Source organism: Copadichromis virginalis, linkage group LG8, assembly GCF_057382275.1.
Source record: "Copadichromis virginalis isolate Kocher_CV1m ecotype Utaka linkage group LG8, C_Virginalis_male_GT1.1, whole genome shotgun sequence".
Lineage (NCBI taxonomy): Eukaryota > Metazoa > Chordata > Actinopteri > Cichliformes > Cichlidae > Copadichromis > Copadichromis virginalis.
In genome coordinates, this window is record NC_140625.1 from 14,939,183 (window position 1) to 14,962,599 (window position 23,417).

The 23,417-nt window shown below is 37.4% G+C and overlaps 1 protein-coding gene across 4 annotated transcripts in view; it reads right to left on the reverse strand.

Annotated features, from left to right (window-relative positions):
- Window positions 1–514: 514 nt before the first annotated feature.
- The window catches only part of LOC146702985 (voltage-gated potassium channel KCNC1-like), a 54,137-nt gene continuing 31,234 nt past the window's right edge, over window positions 515–23,417 (reverse strand). Inside the window, exons 4-6 of one of the 4 annotated variants that reach the window (XM_085466074.1) lie at window positions 22,541–22,735; window positions 16,067–16,107; window positions 515–5,638 (exon numbers count right to left, since the gene is read on the reverse strand). In XM_085466074.1, the coding sequence (XP_085322200.1) occupies window positions 16,073–16,107; window positions 22,541–22,735 (230 nt within the window). In that variant the 3' untranslated portion in view covers window positions 515–5,638; window positions 16,067–16,072. Of the gene's footprint in view, window positions 12,496–16,066; window positions 16,108–20,636; window positions 20,658–21,444; window positions 21,574–22,540; window positions 22,736–23,417 lie in introns of all 4 variants that reach the window. The other 3 variants (XM_085466072.1, XM_085466073.1, XM_085466075.1) reach the window with 3 other exon arrangements.

Here is a 23,417-nt window from a genome sequence, read left to right on the forward strand (position 1 = left end):
TACTCACTCGTCCATGTCTTTATAGACATTCCTGTTCCTCTCATTTTGGAACAGGAAGGGATATGTTGGTATCCAGTGTCAGGAATATTATAAGTTACAGTTATCTGATATCAAGCTGGGAAGATAGCACTTAGAGTACATCCTCAATCTTAAATATCATGACACAGTTACTGCTGACCTCAAATTTATCGATTGCCATTATGTGACTGTTTCTCAAAGTAACAGTTACTGACTTAAACAGAAACTTCTTGTAAATGCTGGCACTGATATACACCATGTCCTTCCAGTCATGAATTCAATGTCAGTCTCCAGTTTCTTGGACAGCTTTGCATTTCACTGTGTTCTCACTTCATATCAAATTATATCAATCACTTTATTGTGGTATCCTGTTCCCGACAGGCTGATAAACAGTGTTAACTGTGACAGTCGGTGCAAAATGTCACTCTATCAGTCATATTCAGCCGGTGTTCACAAACGCCCACATTTGATCAGAAATCTTAAACAGACACACGAGTGGTGTTACTTTTTCATTTATTTTAAGTTAATTTCAATGATTTTAAGCAATTTTAATGTCTCTGAAAAAGCATCTCATGACTTTTAGTTTGTTATTCATTCAAGCTGCTATGAAGATTGAGATTCACATTAGATCGCATTGACATTCATACATTATAAGTCTCAATAGTAGAAATATGTTCAATTATGACACTTTATTGATATGTTTCTATTTTTTCTTCAAAATATAAAAAGATAGATCATGAACATTCCATTGAAATATACTTTATACAGTTCTTGATGAGTTGTTCTTTGTTTTACAACATTTCAAAAATAAAATCCGGCATAAGTCACAACCAGATAATCCAGTGACCACCTCTTCGCCCCATTCACTCTCCTACTTAGACTGCAGTACAATGGACTAGTACTTAAGTCTGTTTTAGACAGTTTGATAGCTTCTAAAATGAATATGTCTTCATCTTTGGATGCATAATGATACTATGTACTGTTAGTTCAACGTATATTGGGTATGACTTTGTATTAATCATTATATTTCTAATTAAAATAAGATATATGATATATGTTAGAAAAATGTAGTTAGTATGATAACATTGATAACAACTCTGTCATTATTAATTTGTAAAATAAAATATTTTTCAATTAGTGTGATTGCTAAGTTACTCTATGGAAAACCATAAAGCCACTACACATTGCAATCATCTAAACTGATGACAGAATATCTGTGTCTCAGGGAGCATACAGTAAGTGTCTATCAGTGGCATTCGTGGTGCAAATTGCATACCGTGTCCTCAACTTAAAAAAGAAAAACAGAAAAACATATTAAACATAAACGAGCATATAAAGAAAATGGTTACCACTGAGTATGTGTCATCCAAGGACCACATGACACTTTCCCAACACCTGCAGATGACATGTCCACATACATAATAGTCATTGTCACAACAGTTGCACCTCCTTACCATGTAAAGCAAATTTGTTCTTTTGGTTACGGTGAGTGTTTCTACATGAAATTTATAACATTTTTAACAGATTGTAAAAATAAAACAGACTTAGCACTCTCAACATTGTAACTCATTCTCTTCAAACGTGTCTAAATCAAATGGCAGTATTATGCATTGGAAAAGGAAAGACATCTTTTTCAGCCTGGCATTGGCAGAGCAGCCACAACGTAGAGAATGAAGGAAATAAAGACTGTAACCATGAAAAATAAAAAGAGGAAAAGACACTACTTGGCCATAAAAACAAAAACAGCTGGGTGAAGCACAAGGTTTTTGCAAGTGTGCGCACCATTGCAAGAAGTTTACCTCTGAAATATTCATAAACATCTTTGTGACCATCAAAGCCATGGTAGCTTAATGCCTTCCAAAATGGGAACTGAAATTGTGAGTTTTTAAAAGATACGCGACCAAAAAAGAAATTCCATGGACCATTTAATGCAAATAGACAAAAGTTCTAGACCCTGTAAAACCAGTGTAGACTCGACAGAATTTTTGAAGGACTTCTACAGTCTACATCACACCACTGAGTCTCATATTCTGGTGAGCCTCCAACTGCAATGTACTAGGAATGGACAAAGAACCGTGCAGCTGCCTGAGCTAAGCCCTGGACCAGCAGGGCCTGAAACTCACTTGGAATACCAAGACAAGGATGAGGGGCTTAGAGAGCACTCAACAGTGACATTATTTTTTACTTATTACATCATTATCAATCTCCCCTTGGTGGACACTGGTATTTCTCACCCTTTCGTTCCCACTTTCTGACATCATTTTGGAAGCTCTGGGTCTTTTTGATTGGTACTCACATGACTGTGCTGTTTGTTGTAATAAGCTGCCAACTAGCCAGCTGGATGACGATAATCATGGTAAGTGACGAATGCAAAGACCTGACCATCTAAAAAAACGAAGACGAGCTACCTCTACACACTCATGCTGACACTGCGAGTGTGAGTAGTTTTCAGTTGCCTCTTGGAGGAAGACGTTTCTGCTCTACAACACGGCACAGTGTTTATAGTTATCAGGACTGGATTCATGACAAACAATGATAGGAGGCTAAGGGAATATGTCAAGACTCTGTTCCCCCCCTTGAGAGATTATCAAGTCATAATGCATGCGTTTGTACACATCACTGTGAGGTGTTCACATTATCGTCGTCTATATACTAGGATTTTTTTTTTTTATCTTAGAAAGAAAATAGCAAAACACCTACATCCAAGCACATCATTGACACACCTGAGTCCTTAAAACCACACAAATTTTGGAATGGCAGTTGGTTCCATGCAAACCTGATATCTCCGACTATTTGCCAATATAGTATCTTTCGTACTGTTATTGGTCTTTATTGGATAACCTACACATCTACTCCCATGTTTCTATGAATGGAACAGAATTGCCTATCCTAGCAAAATCCTGCCATGGGACATCCAAGGCCTTTATAAATCTCTAACACTGAGATTTTAAAGATACTCCAAGGACTCAAGGTTCTCCATTTGACCTGCTACAATCTTGTGACAACTACTGTATTATTGCCAAAGAAAAAAAGCAAACTATGAGTAGTATTCAAGCTGTCAAAGTTGTGGTATGGAGTGCTGCTGTTTTAGAACTGCTGCTGCTCTTGCTGCTGCTGCTACGTAAGTTGTGCAAATGAATCAAGGAGGAAAACATGGACCTAACAAAAAAAACAAAGAACATCCCAGGAAAGAAAGCCTTTGCGCAGGTGCTATAGGCAAAGTCTTGAACGACCACTGTTGACTTAGAAGAGTTAAAAAATATACTGCTCAGTGCATTAGAAAATAAAACAGTGACAGAAAAGGTCAAAAACACTGGAATGACGAATGTAGGGCAGTAGTAGCAGAGAGATTTCATCAAACAAAACATAGTTCAGGGTGTACTTTGCAAACATACATGTTTCAATATTCACATTTTTTTAACTTTTCAAAACAAAATATAGCTCTTCTCTTTCATTATAATCTTTTTTAAAACATTAATTGCATATAACATTTTTTTTAATTAATTTTATATATATTTTTTTGTATCTCTAGCACCCTTGTCTTCAACTAAGGGCTTGCAGAAAAGACAGTCATGCAAAGTAGTCATGCTGGTAAACAAAGTTACAAAAATGCATTATCTTTTTTTCTCCATTTGTTTATCTCATCGTCCATCCTCCATCATCCCCATGTCTTTGTAGGTGCAGTCTGTCATTGCTCATTGTCTTTCAGAAAACATTTTCTCAGTGCTTGTGGGGTAAACAGCTTTGCACACCCCTCATAGCAGATTATTTTCTCTCCGTATTTTTATAGGACTTTGACTCCATTTCTTGATGCCAAATACTCAAATCACATTTGCATCTGACTCTATTTTTTCTGTCATTCTGGACTTTTTTTCTGCTCAGAAATCTCCTCCAAAGTAATGGAGAGTTGTGGATTTGTTTATCAAAATATAGATTTGTTCTCTTTGTACACTTCCGCGTTTGCTCTACTTTTGGTCCACGTCTTCTGGTTTAACTCTTCGCGTAAGGGTCCCCGAAATGGGCCATCTTTATCTTGACACTTGCCCGTGAAATCGTTCACATCAAGGGCAAGCGAGAGATGGGGCAGTATGAGTCCAGGGAGTGCTGTGCCTTGACTCGCAGTGACAGCCTTTGTGTTGAGGGAGAAGATTTATCTGATTGGTCCCTTTCAAAATAACATTGAAATTACAACCACTGGAGAGTGAATTAAAAACAGTTCTTGTAGTGGTATGGTCTTATTTGTCATTCAGGAAGGCTGCTATCCCTTGATCGATGAGGACTTCACCTCTCTTTACTCCCCATGGCTGAATGCTGAGTCAGTCAGACATGGGAAAATATCCTATATGTGCAAATCAGGATAGGGATAGTGGCAGTTTAATAAGTAAGTTCTATTGGGCAGTGAATTGTAGGGCAAGTATAAAACTCAACCTTAATGGAATATTTCCTCAATCTACAACACATTAAAGAAGGTCATTCAGCAAGTGCATGCTACAGGACCTTTGGGCAAGCCCATGTCAGTACATGAGAGATAAAGACAAGTCTTTTCTCACTATTTTGTTGCAGTGACTGTTTCAGGTGAGTATAAATGTACAGTAAATGCCATATGTGACATGTTTGAGCAGATGCTACATGTGCTTTGTTTACATGTGCTTCACACTTGGTATAGTTTGTGGTTTTTTTGATATCAGTGCTGTGAGGAGGGCAGTGTTTCAGTCAGATAAAAGTTAATGGAAGACATAGATTCAGTGGCAAACATACTATACACGTGCTAAGCTTGAACAAGGGACCATATGGGTGTAATATATATATATATGTATACATATATACATATCAATATATATATATACACACAGGGTCCCCCAAATGGGCCATATATATGTATATATATTTATGAATATATATATAAAATATATGTGTGTGAATGCCAGGTGTTTTAATGAGTAAGACCAATCCTTTGTCTCTCGTGTACTCGTTTTTTGTTTTTGTTTTTTTAACTGGAAAAGGAACCCAAGAGGAAAATGACATCTAAAAGATCCCTTGAATGCATAAATTCCTCTCTCTGTGAACGGTTGATGAGTTAAGTCAAGTTATTTCCCAGCCAACAAATGCTACAATATGTTAGCAGAGATGCTACATTGTTCATTCAGTCCCGTTGAAGACGTGTTTTTTTTTGTTTGTTTGTTTTGTTTTTTCAGAAACTCAAAGTTGCTCAGTTGTTCAGTACTGTAGATAGCACTGAGTTGGTCTTCATACAAGATGGCGAGTATTAGTGTCAGAGAGATGTCATCTGGAATGTGAACTAAGGGGTCCTTTTTTCTCCCAAAAGTGTGTAAGTGCAATGCTCAGTCAGTTTGCCAAAGGAAAGGAAAAGAAAAGGTCAGTCAGACAGCTGTAAAAAGTGTGGTTGGAGTTCCGAGAGGCTGCTTTGGTAACAATGTGAGGAGCAGACCATATGATTTTTTAATTCATGATTAACCTCTGGTCTCTCTTGTCACCCCAAAGATCTCCTTTAAACTGTCCATCCGTGTCACACCTGTCGTTATGTGGCTCCCGCCGCAAATTTGTGTTTACCAGTTATGGACTCTTCATTAGAGAGAGGGCGAATGCTAGAAACTTAACACTGTAAAGAAAAGAACAGAAAGCCATTAATATCAGGTCCACAGAGTTTGTGAAATAGCATGCACAGTAAAACGTTATAAACAAACTGATTAATTTATAAAAGTGCTTAACTGATATAAACCAGTCTTAGTTGTAAAGTCATATTCTGAATGTCAATAATAGGGACTTTTGTAATCCAGGTTATTAATTCTGTTAATATTATGTAGAATAGGAAAATAATCAAGGATTGCTATTACCTGTAAACTGCAGGTTAACAGTGTCAGAATGAGGTTCACACATTTAAACTGTAATGACATCTACAACAAGCTACAAAAAAACCAGTCTGTCTCATAGATATGTATAGACAGTAACTTTGCATATAACTTAAGTTCTGCAACTCTGCACATAAAACATGAGTGTAGAGGTTGCTATTTTTAGTACATTCCTGTAAAGTCCCATTTTGACAAATTGCATTCTGCATTTGTGATGTTAGCTGGATCCCCTCCGTTGTGTCAAAGGAACAATGTCGCAAGGAGCCAAATATGGCAAACAGGATGGGTGGTGAGTGAAGACTGTGTCATTGCGGCACGCACCACAGTTCTCTAGCAGTCACTGAATATATTACTCTGGGGTCTATGGTGAAATCACAGATGCAGAGTGCAAGTACAAAGTGGACGTATAGGAAGCAAACGAAAATGACAGCGCTGCTGGGTGTGGTCCAGAGCTGCACAAGGAGATAAGTGAGATTTAAGTTGGGATAGATTTTGCTTATTATGGGCAGAGTTGCTGTACTTTTTTGTAATCACACATTTATAATTTATACTCAGGTATCGGTGATGATAAAAATGACAGCTGACATTATTAAAAAAACAAACAATAGACTGAATGAAACTTGCTACCAGCCAACTGACCAACTTTGCACTTCAACTTTCAGTGAACACAGCAGTCATTGTTACATGAGTGAGTTATGCACAGAACATTTCAAAGCACAGAACATTTCAAAGTGAGCAGGATTAGGGAAACTCTAATCAGTTCTTCACTAGTCTGTGTAAGTGCGTGTGTGCAAACATTTTCATTTGAATGATTTGTATACTTCACGGAAAAGGACATTTTTGACATTTTGACACATGGACACATAGAAACATACTGAATGCCATTCATGGAGGTTTTCACATCCACAAAAGTATTATTGGACTTCAGATTGTGAGATTGTGGCATTACTCCCAGACACAGTTTCAGGGGTTTAACACCTACCCTTAAGCTACACTTGAAAACACAGCTACTAATTCCAGAAAATGCTTGTCAACAACACCACACTATGAAGTTCATTCATTTAACAAATCTAGCAAATTTTGTGATGCCATTAAACATCTTTCAAGAAATAAAACACTTCTGTTGTGGTCACACCAGCAAACATTAATGTACAATACAATTATCCATTGTTGATGCTGTATAAGCTCTTCCTGTGGGTCCTTCATCTCTTCATTTGACTTCCTTCTTCTATCAGTATCCAGTAGAAAGGTGCCAGACAAAAAAACCCAAACAAACCAAAAAATAAAAACACAGCACAGTAACTAGGAAAAGTCACTTTTGCAGTAAATGTAGCTCACAAGCTTACAATTACTGCTCAGTACATCTTAATTTAACCAAGACATTAAGTGAAGTCACTGAATTCTGTTAATATCAATAAAGTATTTTTTTTACATGTGTTAAATGCAGACATATAACCATTACTGTATATGACTCTCTCCTATTGTCAAGTGAGAGTTCCTATGTATGAATATAAATATATAAATTAGCCACTATTGGACAGTAAAACAATATTATTTGTCTGGTCATAAATTACACTTTAATATCTTTTTCCTCAATTTAGTATAGTTATGTTTGCAGACATCTTCCACAGCCTTAGACTCATACTTTGTGTATTGCCCAAAAATACACAAAAACACAAAATACACAGTGCACAAAGTTGAAGGAGGATGAGATTCGTCGTTATTGCTTTGTTTTCTTTTTTCATTTTGATAGATATTGCAATAATATTGTTATTGTGAAAAATCTGACATTGTGACAGCCTCATTTAGAATCTGATGTTTTGGGGACAAAAAAGTTATTTTAATGCATACACCACTAGTTATATTATATATTAGTTATAAATCTGATCCCTAGGGCAAATTCGAGGAACAGTTTAACTAATTTTTCCGCTGTTGGGGATTGACATTGTTTGTTTTATTCTGCTATGTCCAAGACTTTGAGATTTTATTCACTCATCATCCTCTTAATGGCCACTACAAGTTAGTCTAACTATCTTGTTATGCACAATAGTGACACACACAGGCGTTTAACTGAATTCACAGTTTCACTTCCACCCTTCTCAAAGCACAAAGTTCAGCTTCATTCTCTTCCTTTCTAGAAGGTTTTTACAATACAGTCCTGCATATTTTCCCACAAAGCTGCACATTTATCAAACGTTTTTTGATACATTAGTCGTGATCACTGAAATATTCATACTCATTGTACGTTTATATCGATTAACATAAAGCACATGTACTCAAATCAGTTCTTATCAAAGCAAATACCGAACTTACACTCTGAACCTTCTTTCAAGCCATCATTACAGGTCACTGGATAATTACATAGATTTAAAAAAAAAAACCCTAATCATGTGATAACAGTAAAGAAAAAGATAATAAAAAAAAAATGCAAACATACCTCAAAAGTATGTATTTATAACTGGAAACCAAGTTTGTGCATGGGACTTTTAGGATTTTTAGGGAAAGCCAAACATCACTTTACATGCGTATGAGATCAGAATCAGTGGTTATGGAATTTCTTGCCCTCCCCTCATATGGTATACATACATAGGTTTTGGCTTTAATGTATATGTAGATACAGATATGTACATATTTAGTAAAAACCACTGACCTATTGAGCATTACATCAAAGGTCTAGCTAGTTAAATCTAACTTTAAGTTAAGCCTACATGGGCCTCATAGAGGCACTTACAACATACTGCCTGTTTCGTTTACTTAAACAATGGGTGCTTTGGAGGATTCTAGGTTATTTGCATTTGCCACAACTACTCGTTTCTCTTTTTACTAAACATATAGTCAGTCGATTCAGAGGCAATACAAACTGAATATAAACAAATGCAGTACTCTTGTAGTGTTAATGTTAGGATAAGGTTGTGTGAGGTGTGGTACTCCCCTCATTCGCTGTTAATCAGTTAAAGCATTCAAGCAAAACAATCCCCTGCAGACATTGTAAATGATGGATGGACATGTTCTTTTACTGTAACACAAATTTACATTCTACACAAAGTTGCATAACATCCGAAGTCAAAGCATCTGCAAACTATAACATCCACAATGGGGATTTTATAGATTGCGTAGACATTCTATAATAATACAGTACAGTAAGTGGGCACAAAAAAGGTTTAACGAGCACTGAGAAGCGATGTGAGCAAACCTTATAGTCCAAAAGATTTGCTTGTGTGGACTAAGAACATCTTTGAGCATGTGATCTAGACCAATCAGTGATTCATTTCACTTCACAAAAGACTTCTCTGTAGGATAAATTAATTGAAAAACCTATCCCAGAGTTTTCCTATCTTAACTGTACAAGTCCAGTTTGACATTTTACATCAAGTATCTATCAAAAATGCTTTCATTCACAGGAGAACTAAATCTCGGCATGCGGTTTCGGATATTTTCAGACAACACTAAAATGTTGTAATTTTCTGACATCATAATCATGAAGTGAATCAACCTAACGCTACTTTGGTCTGAAAATATATGCGATGGCCTTCAAAACCAGCAACGGATGAAGCCAGGCAAGCATTACTTCTTACAGTGCCTGAATGTCAAAATCTATCCTAACGCAGACACTAAAACATCATTCAAGGAAAACATTCAAGTGATGTCACAGCTTTCATGTAAACGCTGCATATCTAGGTTCACAAATATAAGGGGTCTGGAAGCATGTGGATAGTAAGACTTCAAAACAAGTATGGAAATACTTTCCTTTTACAATTGTCTGTAAAAACTAGTTCTGAAGCATTTTGATTTTTTATTTTTTGCTCTCTTCAGTCTATGTTCCTGTTGGTTAAGAATCCTATGAACAATTTACAACATTGTATTATTTTAATAGTTATTTTAGACAACCAGTGGCATTAAAATGTCATTTCTTGCCATGAAATACACAGTATTCATGAAAAAAATACAAAATCATTAAAAAACTAAAGCGATTTAAAATGACAGCCTGGACATCAAAAAGTCTATATACTGGCTTGAAATAAAACAAGAAAAATGGCTCGTGTCATCCGAATAACGTTTGTACATTTACAGCTGGTATAGCTAAATCAATGATAATGAGGAGATTGCCTGCTAAGTCTGTGCGTGTTTTAGATTAAAAATATATCTGTGTATTTACATATGTATGTGCACAGCATGTTTTCCAGCATTAACGTAATGTTGCATGTTTATTGCATTCGTGAATGTGTCACTATTTTTAAATCGTTTTTTTTGTTTTGTCTTTTTTGCTTTTGATTGAGATTGCTGAAGGTAAAATTATAGCGACAGCCCACCTAAACATGATGGTTTATTTGAAATTATTAAAGAAAATGTCAAAAAACCCTTCAAAGCATAAATGGTGAGGAAGAAATTAATTAGATTTAGAAAAAAGGAAGAGGCAAGTTTGATTAGGTGGTCCAAGGTTTTCATTGTATACTTGTTTTGTAATATTATCTGTTTCTGATGCCGAGACACAAGCTTCAAGAGTGAGCAAATTAACAATGATTGTTAGTAAAGTGCTTGCATTTGATTTGACTGTATAGTTAATTAAGTAGTAATCCATATCTGACATTGTACATTTGTTCTAATCTTCTTGTTTATAAATACTTTGCATTTAAATTTCTATAAAACGTTTTAGACCTACAAGTGCATATTTCATTTATATCACTGTCCTGATTATACTTCAAAGGCCAACTCAGTCATTTGCTACCATAAAACAGAAGATTTTGCTCCTTTGCCAAAGGCCATTTCAGAATAACCAGTTAGCATGCGTTGAGCCAAGCAGTCCCACTTATATGTAGATATTTGAATGGTAAAATTTCTCACATATCACCCTTCACTATAATTTGTTATCAAAAAGCTTAAAAAAAGACCTTGTGAATGTCTGCCTTACTGGTATAAAGATTTGGCTGACATGTGGGTAGATTTAAGGTTTAGATTTTGCTGTTATGTGGCGATTATATGATAGTGCATTTGAAGGAATATTACAACGCAATGCAAAATAATCCAGTGGAACAATATAATAATTGGGGAAATAAATTAGCGTTACAGGGAAGTAAATATGGAAAGCAATAAAATCTGATTTTTTAAGCTATTTTTTCTTAAGTTAATCATAAGCCTTAATTTTTTTTTCAAATCAGTTAAAGTGTCTAATGAAACAATACTTTTCTTTGTTAATGAGTATTGGTTTATCTATATTAGACATCTAGAATAACAACAGTAGCAAGTGGATCAAGTGAATGTGCAAGCATCTAACAAAGGATTAGACAACGAGACAATGATCGTATGTATTGGCTCCTAACAGCAATACAATATAAGAACTATTATTTTCAAGAGACATGTTCACCCTCAGAATTAGATAGCTCTTTTGGTACAATAAAACACGTATTACTTTCATTTGTTTCTGATTTTGTTGACATCCCCTAACTTTGCTGTGTAAACTATCAGCATAAAGTGCCCAATGACGTCACGATAATGAAAATGAATTGAGTGTTAATTGAGACTTACATAGGATAAGTTTTTTTTTTCAACATTGTGGAATGCTTACGCGGCGCTGTGTTCACTCGCTATATATTTATTATATTATCTATATATTTTTCTTTGTCTTTGGCTAAATAAACTAAATTACACAATATGGACAAAAGTACTAAGCCACTTACGTATAACACTTACTGGAGCTGCTTGACTATGACTTGACCATTTTTGTCCTGATGTTAATACCAGAGGAGCTGTGGAGGTTATTGACCTTTATGTGTGACCCTGCTTTGTGGCCACATTACAACAAAACAACTTACAGTTGATTATGGACTATCTTGGAGGGAAGACCTTTCACTGACTGACTTATTGCAATGGTGGCATCCAATTACATTTTTTAGAAGTGGAAAAAGTCTGTTGAATGAGAGGCAAAATGTCTTAAAAACTGTTTAAAAAATGTGAAGGATTTTATCCAGCTGTGGCAATGGCACACGTGAAACACCTGAATTCAAAGATTAAGAGATGTGGCTCAGTAATTTTGTTCATATCATGTATCTTGCTCCATGATTATTTCACTGTATGAGTGTTAGGAGTCTAAGTTAGTTTGGTCCAGAATTCGCAAAAATATTCATCTGAAAATGTAACTGAGCACATTTTTATAACACCTTCTTGATGCATGGCACTATTTTATTCACTAAGCAGCCCCAATCAGTTTTACATTACTTGTAATTATTTAAATAACCACTTATCTTTAAAGCTAAATTTTGCATTTAACTCCACCTAACATGCTTCATAAACCATTTGATTCACAAGACAAGATCTCATTCTTTCTACATTCGAGTTCATTGTATGTTATTGCTATTGTATTTGCATGGCGTACAATGCAAATGGAGGCTTCAACGTAATTGGTCCATGGCTAATCTGCTGCATCTCTTATCAGCCAATCATTAACACAATTTCTGCTACAAAATGGAGGGGATGGGGGAACGACAGCGCCGCAGAGGTCCTGGAGCCTCATAGGTCTCAAAAGGCGGGCTAGTAATAGGAGCGAGTCGCAGTGCTGACCCAGTCATTCCCGATATGTTATTAAGACTGCGAGATTTTTCATAGCCGGTTGCTTTAAGACAATAAATATAATAATAAATCAGTTTAATAAATTGTTTGTATTTTTTTTATGTCATGTGCGAATAAATGGAAAGAAAATCAGTGAAATGTTTACAGATAATATGAAAAATTCCCATATGCAGAATGTTTTTTATGAAGGTTTCATAGTTTTGAAACATGAACATGAGGTTGAAGATGTTAAAAGTAGGAATTAAAAAAAGAACCACAAAAGTGAAGAGAAAAGAAAATGAAGGATATTAAATGAAAATCATAAAGACATATAAAGGACAGACAGACAGAGACAAGACAGACAAGACAAGAAAATGCGAGTTATGATATGCCTTTTTTTCCTCAAAAAACATAAACGCAAAAGATTTGTAGATATTAAAAAATTTAACACCAATAAACAGGCCATTGCATAAATTACCCAACACCTTGTGAACGGTAACGTCCGATGTTCAGGTAATTTGGACAACTATTTGGCCAAAACCGCAGTTTACACAACAGCAAATACTCTGATATCACTGATACATTGTAGTTGATCACATGAAGTTTATGTGGAATCATATCATGCTTTGTCAGCAGCCCATTTTGTATTTACTTGGTATGAACTTGGTATAAACTTCAAATGGCCAAAACAAAAATGTCCTCTCAGCCACATTTAAATCACTTTGTACCCTCGGTAATCACATCCTGTTGTGAGTGACTACTGAGTCACTTTCTATTTTGATTACAGTGGGAAACAAAGAAGTTCATTTAAAACGCTTTCCAGCTACAAAAGGACCTTTAAATTATAATGCGTGACACTTTGCATTTAGCTTAACAAATAACCAATTCATCTAAGACTACGTTTCCTTTCCCACTGTATTTTTGGTCCAAAACACTTCATGCATACACTGAGCCCTTCTTGTAGGAAGCAGCCACAAACAAGGTTGTGTTGTGATCACAGTGTTGTTGCATCAGCTGTAGTGAAAGGCCCCATTGTTAGATAGCAGCTATCTGCTCTAACAATGACTGACTGACTTATAGTGAGTGGAGTTTTATACATTTACTAGCAATATGCTCATGTTAGCTGAAATGAATGTAATGCTCTAACACTGTGATGCTGGAGCAGAGTTTGTGGTTTCTGTACACTTAAGTTATGGATGTAAATTTTTGTCAAACTCCATCCACCATAAGGCTGCGTCAGACAACAAAGAACAGCCACTGATCCAGTGTGACACCCTTTGTGTCTTCCTGTTGCAATGGAAAAATATGACAACATTCAGGGTCAAAGTGGCCGATTCTACCACTCTAGATAACCAACCTTAAATCAAAGTATTTCTTTTTTTTTTTACTCAAACACTTTCGTCAGATGGTACCTCAGTGACATATTAATGATGCATATTTGCATCATTAATATGTCACTGTACTGGTCATCTTTGGAGTAACATACCACAAACACTTTTGAAAAGCTGCCTGGCAAATCTGGTGCTGCTTCATTCTCAAGTTAAGTTAGAGGAACGTTTTTCTCATACCACGCAAATGCATCAAGACAAACTGTCAGTTTACATCAAGTGGCAGCCATGTATAGAAAGACTGCTGACTGAGTACAAGACGGGAGGAGAAAAAATAAACAAACCTGGTATGTTGTTGGAACTGAACAACGCTTGATAGTGTGCTTTCAGAGTGAGAGTTGAAGATCAAAACTCAAACATCTCTGCTTATTTATTCTTAATATTGTTTAACAGTTAAAATAGTCAAATTGAAATAATCTGAAGGTGCCTTTCCTACAGCTAACAAGCAAAGATCTTTTTATGGCACAATGTATGCTTGAAATCCAACATGATTTTAAGTTTACTGTTCAGATTCACATGTAAGAAAAGATGTTTTCTTTTCTTTAAAAAGGGAAACAGAATAGTCATAATCGTGAAGGTTTACAAAAACAGTAAAGGCTGAATATTAGACAACTTCTAATTTGGATTAATGCTCTGCATATCTGAAGATATGACGTATGATTTATGGGGGTTCACAAAAAATAATCCTTTATAAGAACTTTTAACAAAAGTCGATTCTTTGATTTTAGTCACAAATTCCTTCCAGTATTTTCTATATATTGTTAAAGATCACCATGCAGCATGCTAAGTGTTCCACTGTGCTCGCGTAATAGCTATGTTTTATATACACTCACTCACTTTATTAAGTACACCTTTTCAACTGTTAAATATGGCAAGCATCTAACTAGCCAACCACATGTCAGCAAATCAGTTTATTTAGGCTTTTAGGATATGGTTGTTGGTGCCAGTGACTTAGCACCAAGCTGGTCTGATTTCAGAAGGTGCTATACTGGGATTTTCCCACACAAACACCTCTAGAGTTTATGGAGAACAGTCCAAAACTGCAAAAATATCTATTGAGCTGCATGTCTCTGGGTGAAAATGCCTCGTTGATGCCAGAGGACAATGATCAGACTGCTTCAAGATGACAATAAACACTTGCTACAACTGAGGTATGCAGAAGAGCATCTCTGAAAGCTGATGTACTACAGTGGCAGAAGAATAAAACGGGTGCCATTCCTGTCAGCTAAGAACCGGAAACTGAGGATATGATTGCCACAGGCTCACTAAAACTGGACAACAGGGTACTGGAAAAACATTGTCTGACCTGAGTCTCGATTCCATTCGGATGATGGGGTCACAATTTGATGTAAACAGCATGAACCCATGAATGGTTCAAGCTGCTGGTTGTGTAATGGTGCTGGGGATATTTAGTTGTCCATCCCTTTATGAACATGGTCAGAAGTGTACCAATATTCTGATGGCTGCTTCCAGCAGGATGTCACAAATCTCAAATAATCTCAAAGTGGTTTCTTCAGCATCACAATGAGCACCTTCGGGATTTTGTAGAAAAGGAGATTTTCACCATGGATGTGCAAGAGAAATATCCAGCAACTGTGTTATCCTATCATAAAATCATCATCGTCATCATCAAAATCGACCAGCAAGGGGTCACACCCGGTATTAGCAAGATGTACCTAATAAAGTGGCCCGTGAGTGTATATTCAAATAAAGTTGGTAATGGTGGTCTTCTTAATTTCTGGCTTTAATATGATCTCACTGACATTTAATAAACTGATTTCTTCAATCAAGCTTTTTAATGTGATTCGTAACACTTGCCGAATGGCATATCGGTAAAAATGGAAATTGAGACACAGAAAAGCAGTTCCCATTTGTTGATTATATGAAAGGTGAAAGTGATAGAGAGCAATGAGATCAGGTGGTAACATGGTTGTGATGGTTGTTCAGCTGACAATAGTTTGCTTTTGTCACACACAGACTTTGTTTTAAAAAAATCCAAGAAGAAGAAATATTGTGAAATGAAAATAAAATAAGTTAATCATGTCTCGGCCACTGCAGTCTCTCACAGTCTGCTCTCCTCCTCTCTGGGCTATCTGCTGCATTTACAACAACAATCATCTGTGGTTTTGTGCTCTGGGATTCTCTATCAAGGGAAACGGTGAGTCTGGCTGTCACTGTATTCAGTGATGACATAATTCCTGCCCAAAGTCACACTTAATTTACACTATAGAGGGAGTATGTACCTACCTAGAGTCAGACTTTAGTTACACTTGCACTGCAGTGGCGGCCTGGGGATGGGATGGAGAATGAGTGTTAATCACACAAGGAGAAGGCTATGTTGAGGGAAGACACAGAGGAACAGAGACAGCACTGCAAATATTGTTGCCAGACTGTTTACCAAGCACATAATCATGTGAAATTAAGACTGACTCAAAAAATAGCCTTAAAAACACACTGTACAGTACTGTATGTCATGGTCCTGGGCCATGTGGGCCCAGTATTCTTAGTTCCTTGTATTTTTGTATTTCGTTCCTTATTTAGGCCATGTTTTCTGTTGTGTTGTTCCCTAAGTGTTTTCCCTTCATGGCTTTTACCCCCTGTGTGCCCCTCTGTGTATCTGTGAGCCCTCGTCTCTCCTTATGTTTTATTCCATGTTTCCCCTGCCCATTATGTCTAAGTTCTCCCCGTGCTCTCTCTCCCCCCTGTGTGCCCTCTATGTATTTATGAGCCCTCGTCTCCCTTTGTGGTTGTTTCATGTTTCCCCAGCCCGTTATGTCTGTGTTTTCCCCGTGCTCTCTCTCCTCCTGTCTGAACCTCTGTGCCTGTACATGTCATGTTCAGTTCACCCCGCCCTGTCTCGTTATGATTATCAGTATCACCTGTGTTCCCCGTGTGTGCCCACTTTCCTCGTTTACCCTCTGTGTATTTCTGTCTGAGTCTCCCTCTGTTCGGCGTCGCGTTCTCCCTCATGTTGTGTGTAATTCTCCCCGTGGTTCGGTTCCTTGTACAGCTCATGCTTTAGTTTTCCCAGTTTTAGGTTATTTTGTATTACTTCTCGTGGCCAGCAATAAAGCTGTGTTTTTTGAGTTTATCCCTGTGTCTGTGAGTCTGCATCTTGGGTCCTTCTCCTGCCTGCCACACAGCAAACCATGACACTGTATGCATGTGTGAAGGCAATAACCTGTTTTCAATCACTGTTTATAGCGTCATTGACTGTTTGATTCTTTTCTAAGAATGGCCACATACACACTGGTTCATTCTTACATGGTTTAAAGATCGTATGATCTCCTGTTACCAATAATGAAATGTACTGATTTGGTCATGACCATTACTGAAGCCACAATATGTGCATACACTACATACAGCTCCTACTATATCTTCTAGAGAAGATATAACATCCAGCTGCATCCTACATCCTTTAGTTTGTAGTATGTAGGTCAGACGTATGCAGTTCATGTCGAACCCAATTAATATTTTATGTCCCTGCTTCTTGTACATATATGTGAATATACGCTGTGCATACATGTGTATCAGTAAAAATCTGGCTCAGAGAGAATATTTGCAGAGTGTGATGGGGGGAACACAGTAAGACACACACAGTGGTACTGTTACAAATATCAGATCATGCATGGCAATGTAGAGCGAGTTTTACATACTGTGTCAACCGTAAAGAGAACACATGAGAGGACTGACAAGTGTTACCACATAAATAACTTTCACACGGGTTATAGGAAAAGGCTTTTAGGAGTTACTTTTAGAGTTAGCGTGTCGCTCTGGTAATGACCTCGAGCACAGACAGAAACAACAGACAGGTCTGTGGTGGCTGGAAAAATATTTCTGCCAACAGTTAACTTTAATCTGTGTCAAAATTAACAATATAAAACAATGGGGTAAAAAAGGAGCAGATGAAATGTCAATGAAGAGCATTTTTTTCCCTGTAAACCTCAGCATCGTATCTGTTTAAAGTCTAGATAAATTATATTATCCTTCCATGAAAATGCTGCAGATTTACTGCGGATTTGCTAATAAGTATTAAAAAATCTAACACCAATTACCCAACACCTTGTGCACGGTAACGTCCGATGTTCAGGTAATTTGGACAACTATTTGGCCAAAACCGCACAGTTTACACAACAGCAAATACTCTGATATCACTGATACATTGTAGTTGATTACATGAAGTTTAAGAAATCTTATACCACTAGTGAATTTATGTGGAATCATTAATTGCCTTGCATTATGCTTTGTCAGCAGCCCATTTTGTATTTACTTGGTATGAACTTCAAATGGCCAAAACAAAAATGTCCTCTCAGCCACAATTAAATCACTTTGTACCCTCAGTAATCAAATCTTGTTGTGAGTGACTATTGAGTCACTTTCTATTTTGATCACAGTGGGAAATGTCACATAACAAAGAAGTTCGTTTTGAAACTCTTTCCAGCTACAAAAGGACCTTTAAATTATAATGCGTGACACATTGCATTTAGCTTAACAAATAACCAATTCATCTAAGAATGAGCACACTGGACTCATTCTTATATATATATATATATATATATATATATATATATATATATATATATATATATATATATATATATATATAAGTAAACTAATGATAATTAGCGTAATAACATGAATGCATAAAAAGCACAGATAAGTACGGATTTGCTAATAAGTAGTGAACGTTTTGGCCAAATATGCTCTTGAGAATGCCTTTAACCAGCGAGATTTGCACCACTTTTCTGTTAATTTGTTCCGCTGTTTTGTTGGCAGTTTTGTTTGTCACTCCGATTCAGAAAAGACAGATCGCAGGTGATGGTGAAACTCAAAGGGGATCACAGGAAGAACACGAGGGAAGTCACAAAACACAAAACAACAAAAAGAACTTGTACAAAACACAATATCAAGAGAAAAACAAAACAAAATACAGAATACAGCAAAATATAATTAAAATTAACATAAATCAACTCAATCCACACACATACACCTCGAAACAATATAGCATTCAAATAAATACTTCTTTTTTTTTTTTTACCAAACTGCTGGATAACACATCACAGTAATACAGATGCACAGAGCATGTTAGAAACACAGAACAGAACAAAAAAACACCTCATATACATATATAGAGGAAAAGAGTGTGGAGAAGAAGAGAGACAGAGGAAGAGAGAGACAGAAGCCAATATAAACTCCTTGAAGAAGGTCTGGAGGAGTGATTTGGAGTGAGCAATCAGAGGGGGGTGATTGACCGTTTGACCTTAGTGAGCCATGCATACGGCACTGGGTGCGTAGGAAGTCAAATGGCCAACAATCCAACAAAAGAATCTGAGAAGCTAAGAAAATAAGTTGGCAAAAACACCTTATGCATATATCTACAAAATAAATCACAAATAAAGCACACAAGAATGATTTTTAGTCAGCATGGAGGAAATCCCTCTTTAAAAACAAGTGGAGAGCAGGGACTATCATAACTGTTATAAACCCAGTGCTTTTTGTTCATTTAATTGATATTCAAAACTTCTGATTCACAAATTTAACAGATTAGTCAGATAAGTTTGAATGCTCCTATATAACTATCTTTTTCCCCCCAATAGGAAAGAGGTAGGCATCACCTTGGCCAGGTCATTTGTCTAACACGGGGCTTATAGACATGGAATCTTGTTATCAGATACTAGAGACTCAAGTGTCAGAGAAAGTAAGAAACAGATCAAATTGATTTGGTATTTACTGTAAGCACTTAGTACAGTCTCTTCCCCCAGTGCACAAGGCTCAACATTAAAATACACACTAAAACAATAAAGACTTTTATACATCGCTTACCTACAAATTACAAGCTCTACACAGCATCCTAATAACCCAAGCACTTGTTTTGCTCAATGGACTCCTGATTTGTTTTAAAGAGGGATCTTTGTAGCACCTAGATTTTATATTACATATAGAAAACCATTAAAAACTGCAGCGATGTCAGCAACCTCTAACTGAAAGGCTCGGACAGCTCGAGGCTCGCTTACCTTAAACAGCATGAAGCCGCTTTTTCGGTCAACTCTGTCATAGCATTTGTCTTTCTGTCTGGTCGGTAAGTGTTTCAGTCACCAAGTGCAGCTTATGTTCCTTCTGATTTTTCCACAGTACTCATACAAAAGGTCCTAATCTTTGGACTACACTAGGCACTGAAAGCACAGTTATACGGTCAGGAGATAGTATTTCAGATCCATTACACGCTTATTTTGTAAATTAGCACTCTGGTATTATAACTGATTTGTAGGTCAATTTTTTTGTTTGTTTGTTTTTTGATTAATGCATTCTTTAAAATGTTTGCTAGTGTTAAGCATGCCATGTTTCACGAAGTGATATCCCCTGACACAGATGGCTCCAGTGACCCCAGTTACCTTGGGCCTTGGAAAGGTGATATCCAGCACTGCAATCACAATGTGTTAAAGTATCAGTGCAGACCAGCTGATTAGAAATGGTGCATATGTACATGTAATTTTGCAAATCCTTGTGGCCACATCACGGCGTAGCAGGGACAAATGCCACTGTTAGTGCATACAACCAGTGCGAGAGTACATGTACATATTATATATACAGGTGTAAATAGAAAGGTGTTGTTTATAGTCAAACATTGTTTTTTTTAAATTGCAGTGTGCACTTCTGTTTGCCAAGGTGGAGGTCCGTGGGGTAGGGAGTAAAACACAATAGGAAGGGAAAAAACTAAATTAAGCCACACACGACAAACACAAACACAACACTCAGACGGCATTGAGAGGACAGAGACACAGTGTATAACATGTAAGAATGAAAAAAGCGCACATACACACGCGTGATATGACACAACCTGAAGAGAGAGACAACAACAACACAGAGGCACATCAGACAACAACATGACCCGCTGTTCCCATTGGTTCTTCTTCAGTGTCTTGCTTTATTAGTTATTGACACAGGACACAACAACGGGGTTATTTTTCATTTGAGCTTCTGGGTGTTATTTGCACATGTGCATACCCGCATGGATGCGCTCTTGCACTCTCATGACTGTATGCAGGTTTTAAGCTCTCACACAGACAAACAAGTAATTACTGAGTGTATATCACAGCGAAATTTTCACATTTTCTCTCCAGATTTTTTCTTTTCTTTTCTTTTTTATTACATCTTGTACAGTGTTCATTGAGATTGTCATTCACAAAGTTATAATAATAAGTACAACATTGGGCTGAGGTTAGGACTCATTGTATGAAATACCTCTGAAATCACAAGGTGAGCCCCGAAATACCCTTTGCAACCCAAACCTTAACATTCACACTGAAGTGCTACCTAACCTGAGCTCAAATGTTTGCATCATTCCACGCGTTCAGGCACAGATAAGTCTTCTTACAGGTGACACAAAGGACAAACTCCATTGAACATTTAGACACAACACTGTGAAAACATTTGGTGTATCTGCATATCTTTTGAGGTCATGCGTAGCATGTGCAGCTGCATCTGTGTTAAAGTGGGCACTACACTGCTGTTTGTGCAATTAAAAAACATCCTACCTCTAGGACAGCCAGATTAAAACTTTCTGGATGTTTCCAGGATACAAGCTCCTTTATTAAAAAAATTTTTTGTTTTTTTTTTAGTGTTACCTCTGGTCTATGGTTTGATCCAGGAAGATGTGGAGTTTGCATTGAGGTCCTGCTGTAACAGAGACCCCTCCATCTTATACCAATCCTCAGTCAGAGGGGAGTCTGGGCTGGGTGCCAGGGCTGCTGCCTCTAGTTTGTTGTCAACAGGGGGGTGTCGAAAGTTTGGAGGGAGTGTGGGGGAGTGTTTCAGTGCAGGTTGGTGGCAGTGGTGGTAGTTGGATTGCAGTAGTAAATGAGGTGTTGGGTTATCATGAGCATGAAGATAATGGACATGGGGCAACGAAAAGGGAAGGCGTTATGGTGGAGCACAAAGGAAAAGAAGGGGTGAAATGAGGGCGTGGGTTTCAAAAGGGAAAGAGCGGGGACAGGAGGGTAGATGTGGGGCAAGTTTGGGAGGGTAAGTGGTCAAGGGGTTGAGGGAAAAGTAAATAAAAAGGACAACACAAGGCAGGAGAGAGAGAAAGAGAGAAACAGACAGGGAGAAACAGAAGTGACGAGAAGTAAATTAATGCATGGTCAACTGTCTGAGTCCAGAAGACAGAGAAAGAGATCGTTTTTGAGCATGAATAAATGTGACATTATGGGACACAGAACAAAGTTCACAGACACCGTGGAAAGATGGAAGATATGAATGGCTGAGGCATTGTGAAGAAAAAGGAAAAGGAGAGAGGTAGAGGGACAGAGATTCTTGTCCGACAGAAGAAATAAAATGTGATACCAAGCGGTGATGGAAACACAGACAACATGAATGTGAAGAGATGGAAACAAACAGAGCAGAGCAGAAGAACTTGGTGTGTATGCATGTGTGGTAAATGCACGACTGTAGATGTGTGGATGTTTTGTTGCTAGCTGTGACTGAAGTCTCCTAACTCAGTTTATAGTGTGCTGTCCCATCCAGCGCATCTTTCCTGCATGTTTGAATGTGACATTCAAAACGTATAATGACCTATATGTAGTTTATCTGCATTGGCTGCCTCTGCACTTATATAATATATAATGTATGTTTACATCATACTGTGCCAAACATCTTGCTGTGTGGATCTGTTTACATAAGATGTGCATGTTTTGCATATCCGTCTCCTGGTGTGAAACATACCTTTCCGCACATTCCCATCTGTGGCACGGAATTCCCTGGTATTAAGAAGGAAGCAGGCTCTGTCCTGCTGGTAGCGTTCCCGAGTGGGGCCTCGCCCAATAGGACTCCTCTCATCCGGGCTCAGCACCTGGTCGATGGTGGGGCAGTCCTCATTAGCCAAGGCGGCTGAGGCTGCGTCACCATTCTGCTTAGAATCTAGTTGAGGCAAAGGAAAGTGAAAAACACCCAAAGAAGAATCATTGTGCTACAAAATTAAACATCTTGTTTAACTCAAAAAACAATTTCATATCTAATTCCTCTTTTCCGCCTACTCGGCTGTACTTGACTCGACTTGACTCTGGTTAAGACCAAACCAGTGTTGGTTTGTTTGTAACCATTTCTCTTGTTCAAAATTTGCTCTGTTTGATTTTTGTGAAGGAGTCGCTCTCATGACCCAGCCTGAGCCGTCACTACCTGGCCAATCAGTGGAACGCAGGCTGTCGACGTCACATTTTAAGCTTGATGAAGCTCGCTTGGAACCCTGGCTAACAAAGTACTTGGTACCAGATAATACTACCTAATGGAAAACCCTATAAACCGAGTAGAGTCCAATCGAAAGAGAGGCTTTAATGTTGGCAGATGGCTTTCCTTCCCTAAACGTGGTTCTGCCAGAGGTTTCTTCTTGTTAAAAAAAGGTTTTTCCTTCCCACTGCCACCAAGTGTTTGCTCATAAGGGGTCATCTGATTGTTGGGGTCATTTCTAACATTATAGGGTCTTTATGTTACAATATATCTGGCATTAATAAAATTCAATTAATGTGTCCTACTCTAATGTAGGAAAATAAAGCATGTTCTGGTCAATCCTTCTGTTTGTAAGGGGAAGCCAACCAGAAGAAAA